This window comes from Brassica napus, chromosome A9 (assembly GCF_020379485.1).
Source record: "Brassica napus cultivar Da-Ae chromosome A9, Da-Ae, whole genome shotgun sequence".
NCBI lineage: Eukaryota > Viridiplantae > Streptophyta > Magnoliopsida > Brassicales > Brassicaceae > Brassica > Brassica napus.
Genome location: NC_063442.1, coordinates 829,451 through 844,373, shown reverse-complemented (window position 1 = coordinate 844,373; position 14,923 = coordinate 829,451). Strand labels below are relative to the sequence as shown.

Here is a 14,923-nt window from a genome sequence, read left to right as displayed (position 1 = left end):
CTCTGTTTCTCTAGGGAATAGCAATTTTATAGTGGTTAGTCTAATGATTTAGGGAGTATTTACAGTTTTGCTAAATTAATTGATAAAAAATTAGAACGATGTCCATGTACCATGAAAAGAAGTTTATCATAAATTAATACAAATGTATAATGTGGTTATAAATTTTAAAACGAATTAAAAGATTATAGGCTTCATATATAGAGCATTTACCGAAAACTCACTATTTTCGTAGGGGGGTGGGTACACATAGATTTTGAGAAAAATTCAAAAAAATTGAGAATACTGTTTTAATACATATTTGAATCATGTAGTAAAATATGATGAAGTTCAAAGAGGTTTGGAACCTTTGTTGTTTCCGTTTCTCTAAGGAATATCAATTTTATAGTGGTTAGTCCAATGATTTAGGGATTATTTACAGTTTTGCTAAATTAATTGATAAAAAATTAGAACGATGTGCATGTACCATGAAAAGGAGTTTATCATAAATTAATACAAATGTATAATGTGATTATAAATTTTAAAACGAATTAAAAGATTATAGGCTTCATATATAGAGCATTTACCGAAAACTCACTATTTTCGTAGGGGGGTACACATAGATTTTGAGAAAAATTCAAAAAATTTGAGAATACTGTTTTAATACATATTTGAATCATGTAATAAAATATGATGAAGTTCAAAGAGGTTTGGAACCTTTGTTGTTTCCGTTTCTCTAAGGAATAGCAATTTATAGTGGTTAGTCCAATGATTTAGGGAGTATTTACAGTTTTGCTAAATTAATTGATAAAAAATTAGAACGATGTCCATGTACCATGAAAAGAAGTTTATCATACATTAATACAAAGGTATAATGTGGTTATAAATTTTAAAACGAATTAAAAGATTATAGGCTTCATATATAGAGCATTTACCCAAAACTCACTATTTTCGTAGGGGGGTACACATAGATTTTGAAAAAAAAAAAAAAATTGAAAATACTGTTTTAATACATATTTCAAACATGTAATAAAATATGATGAAGTTCAAAGAGTTTTGGAGCCTTTGTTGTCTCCGTTTCTTTAGGAAATAGCAATTTTATAGTGGTTAGTCTAATGATTTAGAGAATATTTACAGTTTTACTAAATTAATTGATAAAAAATTAGAACGATGTCCATGTACCATGAAAAGAAGTTTATCATAAATTAATACAAATGTATAATGTGGTTATAAATTTTAAAACGAATTAAAAGATTATAGGCTTCTTATATAGAGCATTTACCGAAAACTCACTATTTTCGTAGGGGGTATACATAGATTTTGAGAAAAATTCAAAACATTTGAGAATACTGTTTTAATATATATTTAAATCATGTAATAAAATAAAATATGATGAAGTTCAAAGAGGTTTGGTTCAACTATGCATTAAAACAGTATTGTTAAATTTTTTGAATTTTAAATTTGTATTAATTTATGATAAGCTCCTTTTCATGGTACATGTAAATCGTTCTAATTTTTTATCAATTAATTTAGCAAACCTGCAAATACTCCCTAAATCATTAGACTAACCACTATAAAATTGCTATTTCCTAGAGAAACGGAGACAACAAAGGCTCCAAAACTCTTTGAACTTCATCATATTTTATTACATGTTTGAAATATGTATTAAAACAGTATTTTCAATTTTTTTTATTTTTTTTCAAAATCTATGTGTACCGCCTACGAAAATAGTGAGTTTTCGGTAAATGCTCTATATATGAAGCCTATAATCTTTAAATTTGTTTTAAAATTTAAAACCACATTATCCTTTTGTATTAATGTATTATAAACTTTTTTTCATGGTACAAGGACATCGTTCTAATTTTTTATCCATTAATTTAGCAAAACTGCAAATACTCCTTAAATCATTAGACTAACCACTATAAAATTGATATTCCCTAGAGAAACGAAGACAACAAAGGGTCCAAACCTCTTTGAACTTCATCATATGTTATTACATGATTCAATTATGTATTAAAACAGTATTGTGAATTTTTTTAATTTTTCTCAAAATCTGTGTGTACCCCCTTACGAAAATAGTAAGTTTTCGGTAAATGCTCTATATATTGAAGCCTATAATCTTTAAATTTGTTTTAAAATTTAACATCACATTATACATGTGTATTAATGTATGATAAACTCCTTTCATGGTACATAGAAATCGTTCTAATTTTTTTATCAATTAATTTAGCAAAACTGCAAATACTCCATAAATCATTGGACTAACCACTATAAAATTGTTATTCCCTAGAGAAACGGAGACAACAAAGGTTCCAAACCTCTTTGAACTTCATCATATTTTATTACATGATTCAAATATGTATTAAAACAGTATTTTCAATTTTTTTGAATTTTTTTCAAAATCTATGTGTTAACCCCTACGAAAATAGTGAGTTTTCGGTAAATGCTCTATATATGAAGCCTATAATCTTTAAATTTGTTTTAAAATTTAAAACTACATTATACCTTTGTATTAATGTATGATAAACTTCTTTTCATGGTACATGGACATCATTCTAATTTTTATCCATTAATTTAGCAAAACTGCAAATACTCTCTAAATCATTGGACTAACCACTATAAAATTGCTATTCCCTAGAGAAACGGAGACAACAAAGGTTTCAAACCTCTTTGAACTTCATCATATGTTATTATATGATTCAACTATGCATTAAAACAGTATTGTCAAATTTTTTGAATTTTTCTCAAAATCTATAGGTACCCTAACCCTCCCTACGAAAATAGTGAGTTTTTGGTAAATGCTCTATATATGAAGCCTGTAATCTTTTAATTCGTTTTAAAATTTATAACCACATTATACATTTGCATTAATTTATGTTAAACTACTTTTCATGGTACATGGACATCGTTTTAATTTTTTATCCATTAATTTAGCAAAACTGCAAATACTCCCTAAATCATTAGACTAACCACTATAAAATTGCTATTCCCTAGAGAAACGGAGACAACAAAGGTTCCAAAACTCTTTGAACTTAATCATGTGTTATTACATGATTCAACTATGCATTAAAACAGTATTGTCAAATTTTTTGAATTTTTCTCAAAATCTATGTGTACCTACCTCCCTACGAAAATAGTGAGTTTTCGGTAAATGCTCTATATATGAAGCCTATAATCTTTAAATTTGTTTTAAAATTTAAAACCACATTATACCTTTGTATTAATGTATGATAAACTTCTTTTCATGGTACATGGACATCGTTCTAATTTTTTATCCATTAATTTAGCAAAACTGCAAATACTCTCTAAATCATTGGACTAACCACTATAAAATTGATATTCCCTAGAGAAACGGAGACAACAAAGGTTCCAAACATCTTTGAACTTCATCATATGTTATTACATGATTCAACTATGCATTAAAACAGTATTGTCAAATTTTTTGAATTTTTCTCAAAATCTATAGGTACCCCCCCCCCCTACGAAAATAGTGAGTTTTCGGTAAATGCTCTATATATGAAGCCTATAATCTTTTAATTCGTTTTAAAATTTATAACCACATTATACATTTGCATTAATTTATGATAAATTACTTTTCATGGTACATGAACATCGTTCTAATTTTTTATCCATTAATTTAGCAAAACTTCAAATACTCCCTAAATCATTAGACTAACCACTATAAAATTGTTATTCCCTAGAGAAACGGAGACAACAAAGGTTCCAAACCTCTTTGAACTTCATCATATGTTATTACATGATTCAAGTATGCATTAAAACAGTATTGTCAAATTTTTTGAATTTTTCTCAAAATCTTTTTCTCTGCTTCTCTTTGCTCAACTTCTTGTTTTTGTCTTGTCTCTCTTTCTTCTATCAAATTGAAGAGTTTCTGAGTGATGGTTGTCAAAGTATTCAGCTCGTCAGCTTCTTCTACACTTTCTTTTTGAGTGAACAGATCATCACCTTTGTTAAGAGGACTAGTTTTTTGTCTCTTTCTTAAAGGAAGCTTTTTCAAAGTATCGTCTGAAGGATTGCAAAAAAAAGATGATTGCGATTCATAGTTTTGTTGGACATCAAAAGAAAACTCTTCACCACATTTTGCTTGCTTCTTTTCTGTTTCTGCAACTCTAACTGTTTGTGCATCAGTAGTTTCACCTAAACCAATAGCATTCGTACCCGTCGCTATATTCTTGTCAAATATAAGTTTGAGATCATCAAATTCTTCAAATGTTTCATCACGAAACTTTTTGAACTTTGGATGTGCCTAAAAAAAATTAAAAAAAGTTAACATAATGAAAAAATAATAATAATAATACAACCTTATGTTTATTTACCTTTAGATATTCAGCCCATACTTCTTTTGAAGCTGTAAACCTTTTTGTGGTTGAATCCCATCCAAATCCAGAACTAAAACGAAGAAGTTCAGCCGCGTTTAGATATTTTGTTTTCAAGATCTTCATTCTGTTTGAGTAGTGTTGATAGGTTTTACTGTATCCATGCATTCGATTGAGAGTAGATAGAATTCGTCTCTCCACCGTAAATTTGCTGAATGTGCCGTTACTGTCACGCAAACCCGAAGCAACAGCATCTAAAAGTAAATTGATCAAAGTTTTATTTTCTTCAGGACTCCATTGAATATATGAACCTTTTTCTCGTTCTTGCGATGGGTCTTGTGTTTCTTGATGTGATTCTCCCATTGATGCTTCTGGTTTTAGGTTTTATGTGTTTGTGTGTTTATAAAATTCTGTGTGTATAATGAAGATTATATAGAAATCATGACACATGTATTATGGAAAACGGAAATCAATATAGAAATAATAGAAAATAAAAATATCAGGAAATATAACTTTTTGTTCAAAAGAAACGACATACTCCTACCAAAAAAAAGGATGACATATTCTACTGAAAAATAGAAGTTGGTGTTAATAATAGAATATTGCATGATGAAAGTGTCATGGCTTTTAGGAATTTTTGTTGCATGATGAAACGTGAGATATTGGAATTTAAATGTTAGAGAAAAATTTATAAGACAAATCCATTCAAAATAACAAGCTATAACTCAATATTTGTTTCTTTGTATTTTACTCTCTAAAACACTTATAAATCTATTCAAATCCAAATTCAAATCAAATGCTTAATCAAATCCTTACTATTGTATAACACCTAATTTTGAAATCTATTTTAAAATCATAGAACCAATAACAATGAATTTGAATACAGATTTTAAAATCATAGAACCAATAACACTAGATTTTGCTTGGATTTTCAAATCCATTAAAATCATAGAACCAATAACACCCTAGATGTCATTAAAATCATAGAACCAATAACACCCTAGATGTCTGCTATAGAGATTATTTCCTAAACGATTCCAGATAATATATATTTATGTTACCAATAGAATAATACAACACCGAATTTTCTATCTCTTTCTCTTTATTCACAACATATATACTTTTAAAATAATTAAACCTGTATGGGGAAATGGCTTATTTTGGCAATATGTATTTTTGAAAATTATACTGTTAAAATCCAATTTTTTTTTTAAATCACATAAATATAGATCTTACATCACAACCTTTTTTGGGACGATGAAAAATCCCAGACATGAACTTAAAATACTAACTAGAACCTTTAAAACCTTTAAAAGGCATCTACCCCTGCTTATTCTTTCTTGCTCATAAATAAAATAATGCTAATAATGTATTACTTTTTCCAATTTAAATACAACTTCCACGACCAAAGAGTCTGAAGCAAACATCTCTCACATAATCAATTACACTCACTCTCTTTCCACCATGGACATCGCAGCCACCACCTGTTCCGCCAAGGATCTCGCCGTCCTCCTATCTTCTTCTAACTCTACTTCTTCCCTCGCTGCGGCAACCTTTCTATGCTCCCAATTCTCCAACATCTCCAACAAACTCTCCGACACAACTTACGCCGTGGACAACACGTATCTTCTCTTCTCCGCCTACCTAGTCTTCGCTATGCAGCTCGGTTTCGCCATGCTCTGCGCCGGCTCAGTCCGAGCCAAGAACACTATGAACATCATGCTCACCAACGTCCTCGACGCGGCCGCTGGAGCCATCTCTTACTATCTCTTCGGATTCGCATTCGCCTTCGGAACACCGTCCAACGGCTTCATCGGCCGCCACCATAGCTATTTCGCCTTGAACTCTTATCCCGAACGCCCCGGCGCCGACTTTAGTTTCTTCCTCTACCAATGGGCTTTCGCTATAGCCGCGGCGGGAATCACCAGCGGCTCCATCGCTGAGCGAACTCAGTTCGTTGCGTACCTTATCTACTCTTCTTTCTTGACCGGTTTTGTCTACCCGACCGTTTCGCACTGGTTTTGGTCGACTGATGGATGGGCCAGCGCGTCGAGATCCGACAACAATCTCTTGTTCGGATCAGGCGCTATTGATTTCGCGGGGTCGGGAGTTGTTCACATGGTGGGCGGGATTGCCGGTCTTTGGGGAGCATTAATCGAAGGACCGAGAATAGGTCGGTTCGACCGGTTGGGCCGGTCGGTTGCTTTACGTGGTCACAGTGCGTCCCTTGTCGTGCTTGGTACCTTCTTGTTGTGGTTTGGATGGTACGGATTCAACCCTGGTTCCTTTTTGACTATTCTAAAAGGATACGAAAAGTCTCGGCCGTACTACGGACAGTGGAGCGCTGTAGGCCGTACTGCGGTCACCACAACACTTGCTGGCTGTACTTCCGCTTTGACCACTCTGTTCAGTAAACGTCTCCTTGCAGGTTAATAAGATAACTACTAGCTTATGCATGAAATAACTTGTAACAGTTTTGTGTATTGATTTGTATGGCAATAGCCGGTTAATATAACCTAGTAGTTATCTTATTACAGGTCACTGGAACGTCATTGATGTTTGCAACGGATTGCTAGGTGGCTTTGCGGCGATCACCTCGGGATGCGCCGTGGTGGAGCCGTGGGCGGCTATAGTATGTGGATTCGTAGCATCATGGGTGTTGATCGGGTTTAACTTCCTCGCCAAGAAACTCAAGTATGACGATCCGCTTGAGGCCGCTCAACTCCACGGGGGATGCGGAGCATGGGGAGTGATCTTTACCGGACTGTTTGCGACCAAAAGATACGTCAACGAGGTTTACTCTGGTGATGGTGATAGGCCTTATGGTTTGCTGATGGGTGGGGGAGGAAAACTGCTCGCCGCACAGTTCGTTCAGATCGTTGTGATCATTGGGTGGGTGTCAGTGACGATGGGGCCATTGTTCTACGGTTTGCATAAGATGAATCTCTTGAGGATATCAAGAGAGGACGAGATGGCCGGGATGGACATGACGCGTCACGGTGGCTTTGCTTACGCCTACAACGATGAGGAAGACGTGTCGGTTAAACCGTGGGGAAAAGTGGGACCCACAAGCCAGAGTTCGACTCCTACACCACAGCCCTTAACTGCTTGATCCAAGATTTGAGTGGTCCTAAGCAAATGTGTGATATATCATATATATGAAGACAAAAAAAGGTTGGACACCAAACATGTTGGACGCATATGTGTGTTGTTTTTGTCTTTTGTTTATTATTTTGCTGTGGACGCGAATTATGGAGTTCTTAACAATATTATTATCAGTAGTTGTGTTTCTTTTTCTTTTAATATGAAAGTGATCGTTTTGTATCATATCATAGACTTAAATTTGAATAAAATTTTACCACTTAGTGTTGTAAAAAGGTTTTTTTCTTTTGAATTCAATTTAACATTCAATTCAAAAAAAAAAAAATCCTTATTTGAAAAACCGTTCATGTTACTTGTACAAGCTTATGTTCATATGAGATCGTTATAATGTTCATAACAATTTTTGAAGCCTAATGTCTAAACAACGTTTAACAACACTCTTTTCATGCAGTTCTACGTCCTTAATTAATTTCTCATTTTGCTTACGATTTGCTTTTGTTCTCTCACTTTTGTCACCTTCTATTTTGTTCTTTGCAGATAATGTGAGATGGCTCTCATGTTTTTCTTTTTTTGAAAGAGACGACTATGTTTACAGTGAAAAGTTCATCACTTTATTCTGTGGTGCTATTTACGTAAATTTATTTTTCACATGTTATTTTATGCATTACCATCCAAGAAAGTAATATTGAGCCGATTATATCTAAAAGAAAAATAATGTGAACTAAAAATTTCAAGAAAATTAAAAAAATAAGAGGTGAATATGTTGTAAATGATTTAGTAGATCGCATAAAAGTCCAATTTTAATGCTCAATAGTCAATATAATGAATGGGTGATGGTCAAAAAAGGAGGCTAGAGAACAAAAGATAAATTGAATGGTATTTGACAAACGGGGAAAACAAGATAAAGCAGTCATCCGAGCCCTCCCTGCCATCCGTTCTTTGAAAGTTGTAGGAATATTTTACATATATTGGATTTTCAAATAATTAGTTATTCAAAAAAATTGAGGGCCGATCAACAGAGAAAAACAACATCAACCAGTAGATAGTGTGGCACAAGGCTAGTAGCTAGGAACCTAGATTCACAGGTTTTGATAAGAATCCATAGCGACGGTTTACGTGTTATCTTTTCACATGGGGCCGTGGCGTTAAGAACACAAGAGTAATACTTCGTGTGAAAAACGAATATAGTATGTGATAAGCTCGTCCACAAGTCTTTTAAAAAAGGTCGACCATATTTAGGGTTGCAAGTTGAAACATTGATGATGAAACCTGAACGAAAATGTATCAATCATGACTCATGAGTAAGAAATCATGTGTAACACATATCTCCAAAGCCCATTATTTATTTTGTTTAAAAAACGCACTAGGTCTATGACCCATTTAGACTAAATCTTGTGTTTTGTTTCTTTCCTTTTATAAGCCATAGGACTCGGCAACAGAGTACTCAGACGAGTAGATTGTCTCAATTGTATCTCCCAGGCTGCAGTAAACCTAACCACAACGTACTGTCCAGCTCACAGAGAAGCTTACGTGCGTGCCACGAAATGTATGTTTCGTTGCCCGGACCATTTTTGGAAAACTCGAAACCAGCCCTGTCTTGGAGGCACCAAACCCGTAATTTTACGCACGACCGTAGATATCATACGAAATGAAGAGAGAGTTTTACAAAAGAAAACACTTATAATTTCTGTTACATTGTAAGACTTATTTATAATATTAATAATTTTGATAACTAGATTTTTCTTGGAGAAGATTACACAGACATATCACATGTATACAGTTACTCACATCATGCCATTTCTAATGATCCTTTTTTCTAATGAATGTTAAATTTATTCAGATAAAAAAAACAAATAATGCATTATTGTTTGGAAATTTCCTAAAATTATTTTACTCTAATAAGTGATGAAATCATGAAGCGCATTCACATTGCCCTGTTGTATGTTCAGGAGAATGCAAAGAGTTTTCTCTTTTTTCTTTTTTTGACACACTGAAAGAGTAGACCAACAATGGCTTCTGTTGTTGTAATGCTCAACGCAAGTTCTTTCACACCACCTAGACCTTCAGAACCAGGCTTTTACTCAGGGGATGGAGAATCATCAACGTGAAAGAGACAATCACACAAGTAGTATTGCTTCATTGTAACAGTGTTACAATCACTGAGTTAGACCCTCGTTGATTAGTATGCTATTATATTTCTTTATAGTTTACTTCAGTATGATTGCTGAGTTCAGTCTATGAACAAAACTTTTTGGTAGTGTTGTAAAACAAATAGTTAAAAGGATCTTTACACTAATATTACATTTGAAATTATAACAAGATTCACCTTTTTATTAGCTGATGGTTCTTGAATCATTCTTGGTTGTTGCTTGAGTCTCTGAACCAACAGGTGAAGTGGATGAGAAAGTAACCCGGTTTGGTTTCCCAGAAGCTCTCTCCTCAACTGTCTTCCCCCAACAGTTCTTTGCAAGATGTCCTCTCCTCCCACAGTTATCACAAACAATACTGACCCTCCCATCTCTCTCAGGTTCTTTCCTCTTCCAACCCCTTCCTATACTCGGTGGCATCCTCTCCATCTGACAAGACCCTGTTGCTGGTCTGTACGTAACCCTCTGCGGTCCGTTTCTGAGAACCTCCTCCTCCTCAGCTTTGACTCGTTCCATCAACATCCAGACCGGTAAAAACTCCTCTTCCATCAACCTGGTGCTGAACCCTCTCCAGGACGGCGGAAACTTGGAGATGATGGTACTCACATGAAACGTCTCGTCCAGAAACATACCAGCACTCACTATGGAATCAGCGATCTTGTTGAAGTCTTGGACTTGATCAAGAACCGGTCTGTCTTCTACCATTTGAAACTCGATGTACTTTCTCACCTGTGACCTCTTCGAGTTGGATTCATCACACTGGTAGACCCATTTTAACTCCTCCCACAGTTCTTTGGCGTGTTTGAACTTCTTCGAGTATTGACGGTGTAGATGGTCTGACAAGGAGTTTAGCAAGTGAGTGTAGCATATGTAATCATCTTTCAGCCATTTTTTTCCGGCAGGATCAGGTTGAGAGGTGTTGGTAACAGGACAGGGCTTAGAGAGAACATAACTAAGATTCAGTTGCTTCAAGAAAAGCTCCATCTGTGACGCCCAGCGAAGATAACCCCTCCCGTCAAAACGTGAAGTTTCAATGATGGAAAAACTAAAACTGGTATTGTCTTCCACATGCTTAGATGTATCTCCGTTTTGTTTTGATTCAGATCTGCATAATGTGTAGATAACATGAGAACATGAATCTTTATAGACATAAGAAACAATGTAACAACATTCTTACTTTGATTTAGATTCGGACTGCTTAATGGCTTCCTCTATCGCTGAGAAGTTCTTCTTGATCACAGACCACTGGTTAGCTGACAAATGTACTCCTGATAGAGAAGAAAGATGAAAGGTTTTTTTTTTCAGCCAACCTCATTAAAGCAAAAGAAGAGTCCGTGAAGACAGGGAAGTAACTCATAAGCTTTAGAATCAAAGACAAGAAGACACAAAGTTCTGTTTGAAAGTACTCATAAGCTTCAGAATCTAAGACAAGAAGAGACAAAGCACTCATAGCTTTAGAATCAAAGACAAGAAGACATAAGCATGAAGAAAGAAACGTTTTTTGCACAAACCCATCGGAGAGAGAACTAGTATTAAAGCAAAAGAAGAGTCCATGAAGCAACAAAATCAAGCAGCAGCATAACCAATCAAAAGTACTCATAAGCTTCAGAATCAAGACAAGAAGATATCTTTCTGAAACCAAATCAAAACTAACTCATAAGCTTCAGAATCTAAGACAAGAAGACACAGAGTTGTGTTCGAAAATTTACCTCGGAAAGGCTTTCCATCTTCCTTAGAACTCTCACCAAGAGATAAAAAAGGTTGGCCTCTGTACTTTTGAACCGTCGCATTTCGCTTCTCCGATAACTAATTAGAAGTTGAAAAGATCAACACTTTACACACATCAAACATCAATAAACAGAGTTAGCTAGCTAACTCCAAAGTTCGAAATCCACAAACCTTACAAATAAAGCGTTCATCTTCTCCTCCACCAGCTGAAGCTGTAGCGGTAGGAGGAGGATTAGGATCCACCGGAGCCACCGTCTCGTCGTCGGAGGGATTGGATAGAAGGAAGGCTTCGAGAACGTCTCTGACAAGCTTCTTGTGATTGGCACCTGATAAGTCGAAGCCGAGTATAGAAGAAGCGGAGATGCGGAGCTTGAACTCGGTCATGAGGTCCATGTCTGCTTCTCTGAGTATTCCCTTCACTGTCTCCTCTATTTTCTTCTGTGTAGTACGAGGAACCATCTCCATGTTCTGAAAGAAAAAACAAGTGTCGCAGTAGAGAGATTACTTCAACGGAGATTATTATGCTGGTGGCCGGCGTTGTTGTATTTAGGGTTGTTCGCACATAAATCGATCGCCGGGGAGAGAGATTGGCCGGAGAGTGAAAAAAGAAAGGTTCCACCGAGAATTGAACTCGGGTTACTAGATTCAGAGTCTAATGTCCTAACCGCTAGACCATGGAACCTCATTGCACCTTAGAGACGGTAACATAAATCGATGTTAACGGAAGAATTTGAAGATAATTCGTGGAGGCAGCTAGGCCCAGTTTCCATGGCCCATCTGAAGGCAATGCCAGTGAGAGTTCAAAGGCTGTGCATGGTGGTGCTGTGTGGGACATCTTTCGAAGAGAGGATGTTCCAAAACTTATTTGAGTATTTGAAAAAGCACGAGCATGAGTTCCGTCACCTCTATAACAAACCTGTAAAACCTGTAAGTATCATCACATACACATGTAAATGATTAGCATTGAATAATCATGGATGTGTTAAGAAATTTAGACTTTATTGGTGTGTGTTTCATTGCAGGTGGATCACCCAATTATTGACCAGACTATGTTCTTGAGTGAAAGTCAGAAGAAACAGCTGAAGAAGGAATACGGTAATATTCTGGTTTAGACTAGAACCTTTGCTAAGGTGAATGGTTGATATATGATATTTTCTGTATGCAGATATAGAACCATGGACCTTTGAGCAACATCTCGGCGAAGCTGTTTTCATCCCTGCAGGTTGTCCTTACCAAGTTAGAAATAGACAGGTAAAGTACTTGGTTAAAAACTATTTTTACTCACAAGGGTCTGCCCTCTTTGCCCTTTCACTGTTTTCTCTTTGCCCTTTCACTGATCCCTAAATTTGAAACTGTTTACAGTCATGCATAAAGGTGGCACTAGGTTTTATCTCTCCCGAAAGCGTAGAAGAATGCATTAGGCTGACACAAGAGTACATGAGATTACCAAAAGACCACAAATTCAGCAAAGATAAATTAGAGGTACTTTCATCATATCTGATCGTCGTTTTTTGAAGGTAGATACCTAATGTGGACCGCTCTTGGCACTGCATTTGTAGATTCAGAAAATAGTTCTGCATGCCGCTAGCTCAGCCATAAAAGAAGCACAAAGTCTAATGCAAAACTCCAAGACGCAGTGGTGGTGCTAACAAAAAAAGACTCTCAAGGGGTTTGTTTTTAAAAGCTTATCAATGCTTGTGAAGCCCCAAGAAACAGCCTGGCGATGCTCTGCTATAAGTACAGTTGTAAACAAGTGTGTTCATATTACCTCTAAAAGCTTGGCCTCTGTTCTTTAACCATTCCCGGATAATATTAGTTCACAACTTATCTTGAACACCAAAACCAACAAGGAACGTTGTACATTATTTAACAAAATGGGTTTGAGATTGGTGTGTGACCCATTATTATTGTGGGCTCAATTATGTACAAACTTGTCTAAGAGTTTCACCTCTGATGCAGCCCACCGAAAATTTGTTAGTCTCACGTCAGATATAAATTTGATAGATATATATATATATATTAAATTTTAATACATAAAATTAAAATTACTATAGTAAATATGAATATAATCAAATATGAACACTGGAAATATTAACTATCTATTCTGTACATCTGGCTCCTAATATTTTCATCCAATTCATTGACTTTGGTGAAATTTTAGAGATTTTTTTTTTGTTTTTTTTCAAAATATTTTTTTTTATTGTCTATTGTCATAAAACCAACATTAAATAGTCAATTTAGTATATAATATTTTCTTATAATTCAATTTTTCTTTCCTAATTTAAACCATAATATTTGGTATCTAAACAAAAAAATATTTCATTCCTTTTATATTCTATTGATTCACTTCCACACAAATGTAATATATATATTTTTGGCTTTATCAATTTTATCTTCGAAAAATTCTCATCTTTGAATATAGCGATTACTAATTCGTTATTATTACCGGTGTCTTGTCTTTCTTCTCGGACACTGCGTGTTTTTTGTTGCCCATCGTCTCATCTGAAGTCTCATAAACCTTTTCGCTATCATTCTCTCGTTGGTAAAAATCTAGAACCTTTGTCTTACCGATTCACGATTTTTTCAAAATTATCATTTTTATCTTCACTCATATTTTAGAATATTTGTCCAGATATATCGATATTTCTATATTTTTAGTTGTTTATTTTTTTCTATTATCGGAAGCGAAAAAATAACTTGATTTACAGATTTTTGATGAATGTTTTAGTAACCAATTTATAAAATTTACGAGAAATTTGTCAATAAATTAGGCATATTATATATTTTATCACCGAGATAAGAAATGAAACACATAAAAAAAGGCAAGGATGAAGACGTAGATTATGGTTACAAAAAAAAAGATATAGATTATACACTACATGCTTTATAGATTTAAGGAAATTCTGGTTAATCTTTTATATCATTAACCGTAGATTGATTGGTGGATAAACTTTAGAAAAAGTGATATGCCGGATTTCAGAGCGTAGAAAACCATATATTGTATGCTCTATTATTTTAATTTATTACACAATAGGTAGATTTTGTATTCTAGGTTTTGTAAACAACTCATTCCTCTGTTTTTAAAAGATGGATATTCTAAACTTTTCACATATATTAAGAAAATTTATTAAATATGCATTGTTTTTTTGTAAATAACAATTTTTCATAACTTTTAACCAATAGAAATTCAATAAACACCATTAATTTTTTTGAAACTTACAAGTTTTTATAAAATCATACATTAAAAAGTAAAAAATGTATTTTTTTGAAACAATTCTTTTTTTCCAGAACATACATCTTTTAGGAATAGAAGAAGTACGTAATTAGGTGACATTATTCTACATGCACGCATATTTTTTTTCTTAGCAATTTTTTTTTCATATATAGTCTCTAATAATATACATACATGTCTTACCATAATGAAACTTTCCCATATTTTTGGGTTCTTAAATTATCTTTTAGGAACTTTTCAAAAGATTAAGAGTATCAAAAGTCTAAATCGACCAAAAAAATATGCGTGACAAATGGACAATAATTTTTTTTTTAATTTGTTTTGTTTTAGCAAAAAAACTCAATACTAAATTAGTTGCATAATAAGAGTTACATAAAAGTCAGAAAAAGAAACGAAAAATTAAT

The 14,923-nt window shown here is 34.2% G+C and overlaps 3 protein-coding genes, 1 long non-coding RNA gene and 1 other non-coding gene across 5 annotated transcripts; 2 read left to right on the top strand and 3 right to left on the bottom strand.

The window, feature by feature from the left end:
• Nucleotides 1-5,566: 5,566 nt before the first annotated feature.
• LOC106365730 (ammonium transporter 1 member 2) lies at nucleotides 5,567-7,671 on the top strand. The gene is made up of 2 exons (XM_013805206.3): nucleotides 5,567-6,738; nucleotides 6,848-7,671. Exons 1-2 carry the CDS (start codon nucleotides 5,775-5,777, stop codon nucleotides 7,420-7,422), a joined length of 1,539 nt encoding a protein of 512 aa, XP_013660660.1. The 5' UTR covers nucleotides 5,567-5,774; the 3' UTR covers nucleotides 7,423-7,671.
• Nucleotides 7,672-9,648: 1,977 nt separating this feature from the next.
• On the bottom strand, nucleotides 9,649-11,784 carry BNAA09G00310D. The gene is made up of 4 exons (XM_013805207.3): nucleotides 11,459-11,784; nucleotides 11,269-11,365; nucleotides 10,737-10,827; nucleotides 9,649-10,664 (listed from the first exon to the last, which is right to left on the bottom strand). The coding sequence occupies exons 1-4, from the start codon at nucleotides 11,750-11,752 to the stop codon at nucleotides 9,746-9,748; spliced, it is 1,401 nt and encodes a 466-aa protein (XP_013660661.1). The 5' UTR covers nucleotides 11,753-11,784; the 3' UTR covers nucleotides 9,649-9,745.
• A 113-nt stretch (nucleotides 11,785-11,897) lies between these two features.
• On the bottom strand, nucleotides 11,898-11,969 carry TRNAQ-CUG. The gene has a single exon. It is a non-coding gene; the product is annotated as a tRNA-Gln (tRNA).
• A 32-nt stretch (nucleotides 11,970-12,001) lies between these two features.
• Nucleotides 12,002-14,840, top strand: LOC106362564 (lysine-specific demethylase JMJ25-like). Its single transcript, XM_022692986.2, has 5 exons — nucleotides 12,002-12,214; nucleotides 12,310-12,382; nucleotides 12,453-12,538; nucleotides 12,650-12,769; nucleotides 12,847-14,840. The coding sequence occupies exons 1-5, from the start codon at nucleotides 12,002-12,004 to the stop codon at nucleotides 12,934-12,936; spliced, it is 582 nt and encodes a 193-aa protein (XP_022548707.2). The 3' UTR covers nucleotides 12,937-14,840.
• Nucleotides 12,448-12,690, bottom strand: LOC125577651. Its single transcript, XR_007316051.1, has 2 exons — nucleotides 12,573-12,690; nucleotides 12,448-12,503 (listed from the first exon to the last, which is right to left on the bottom strand). It is a non-coding gene; the product is annotated as an uncharacterized LOC125577651 (long non-coding RNA).
• Nucleotides 14,841-14,923: the final 83 nt, after the last annotated feature.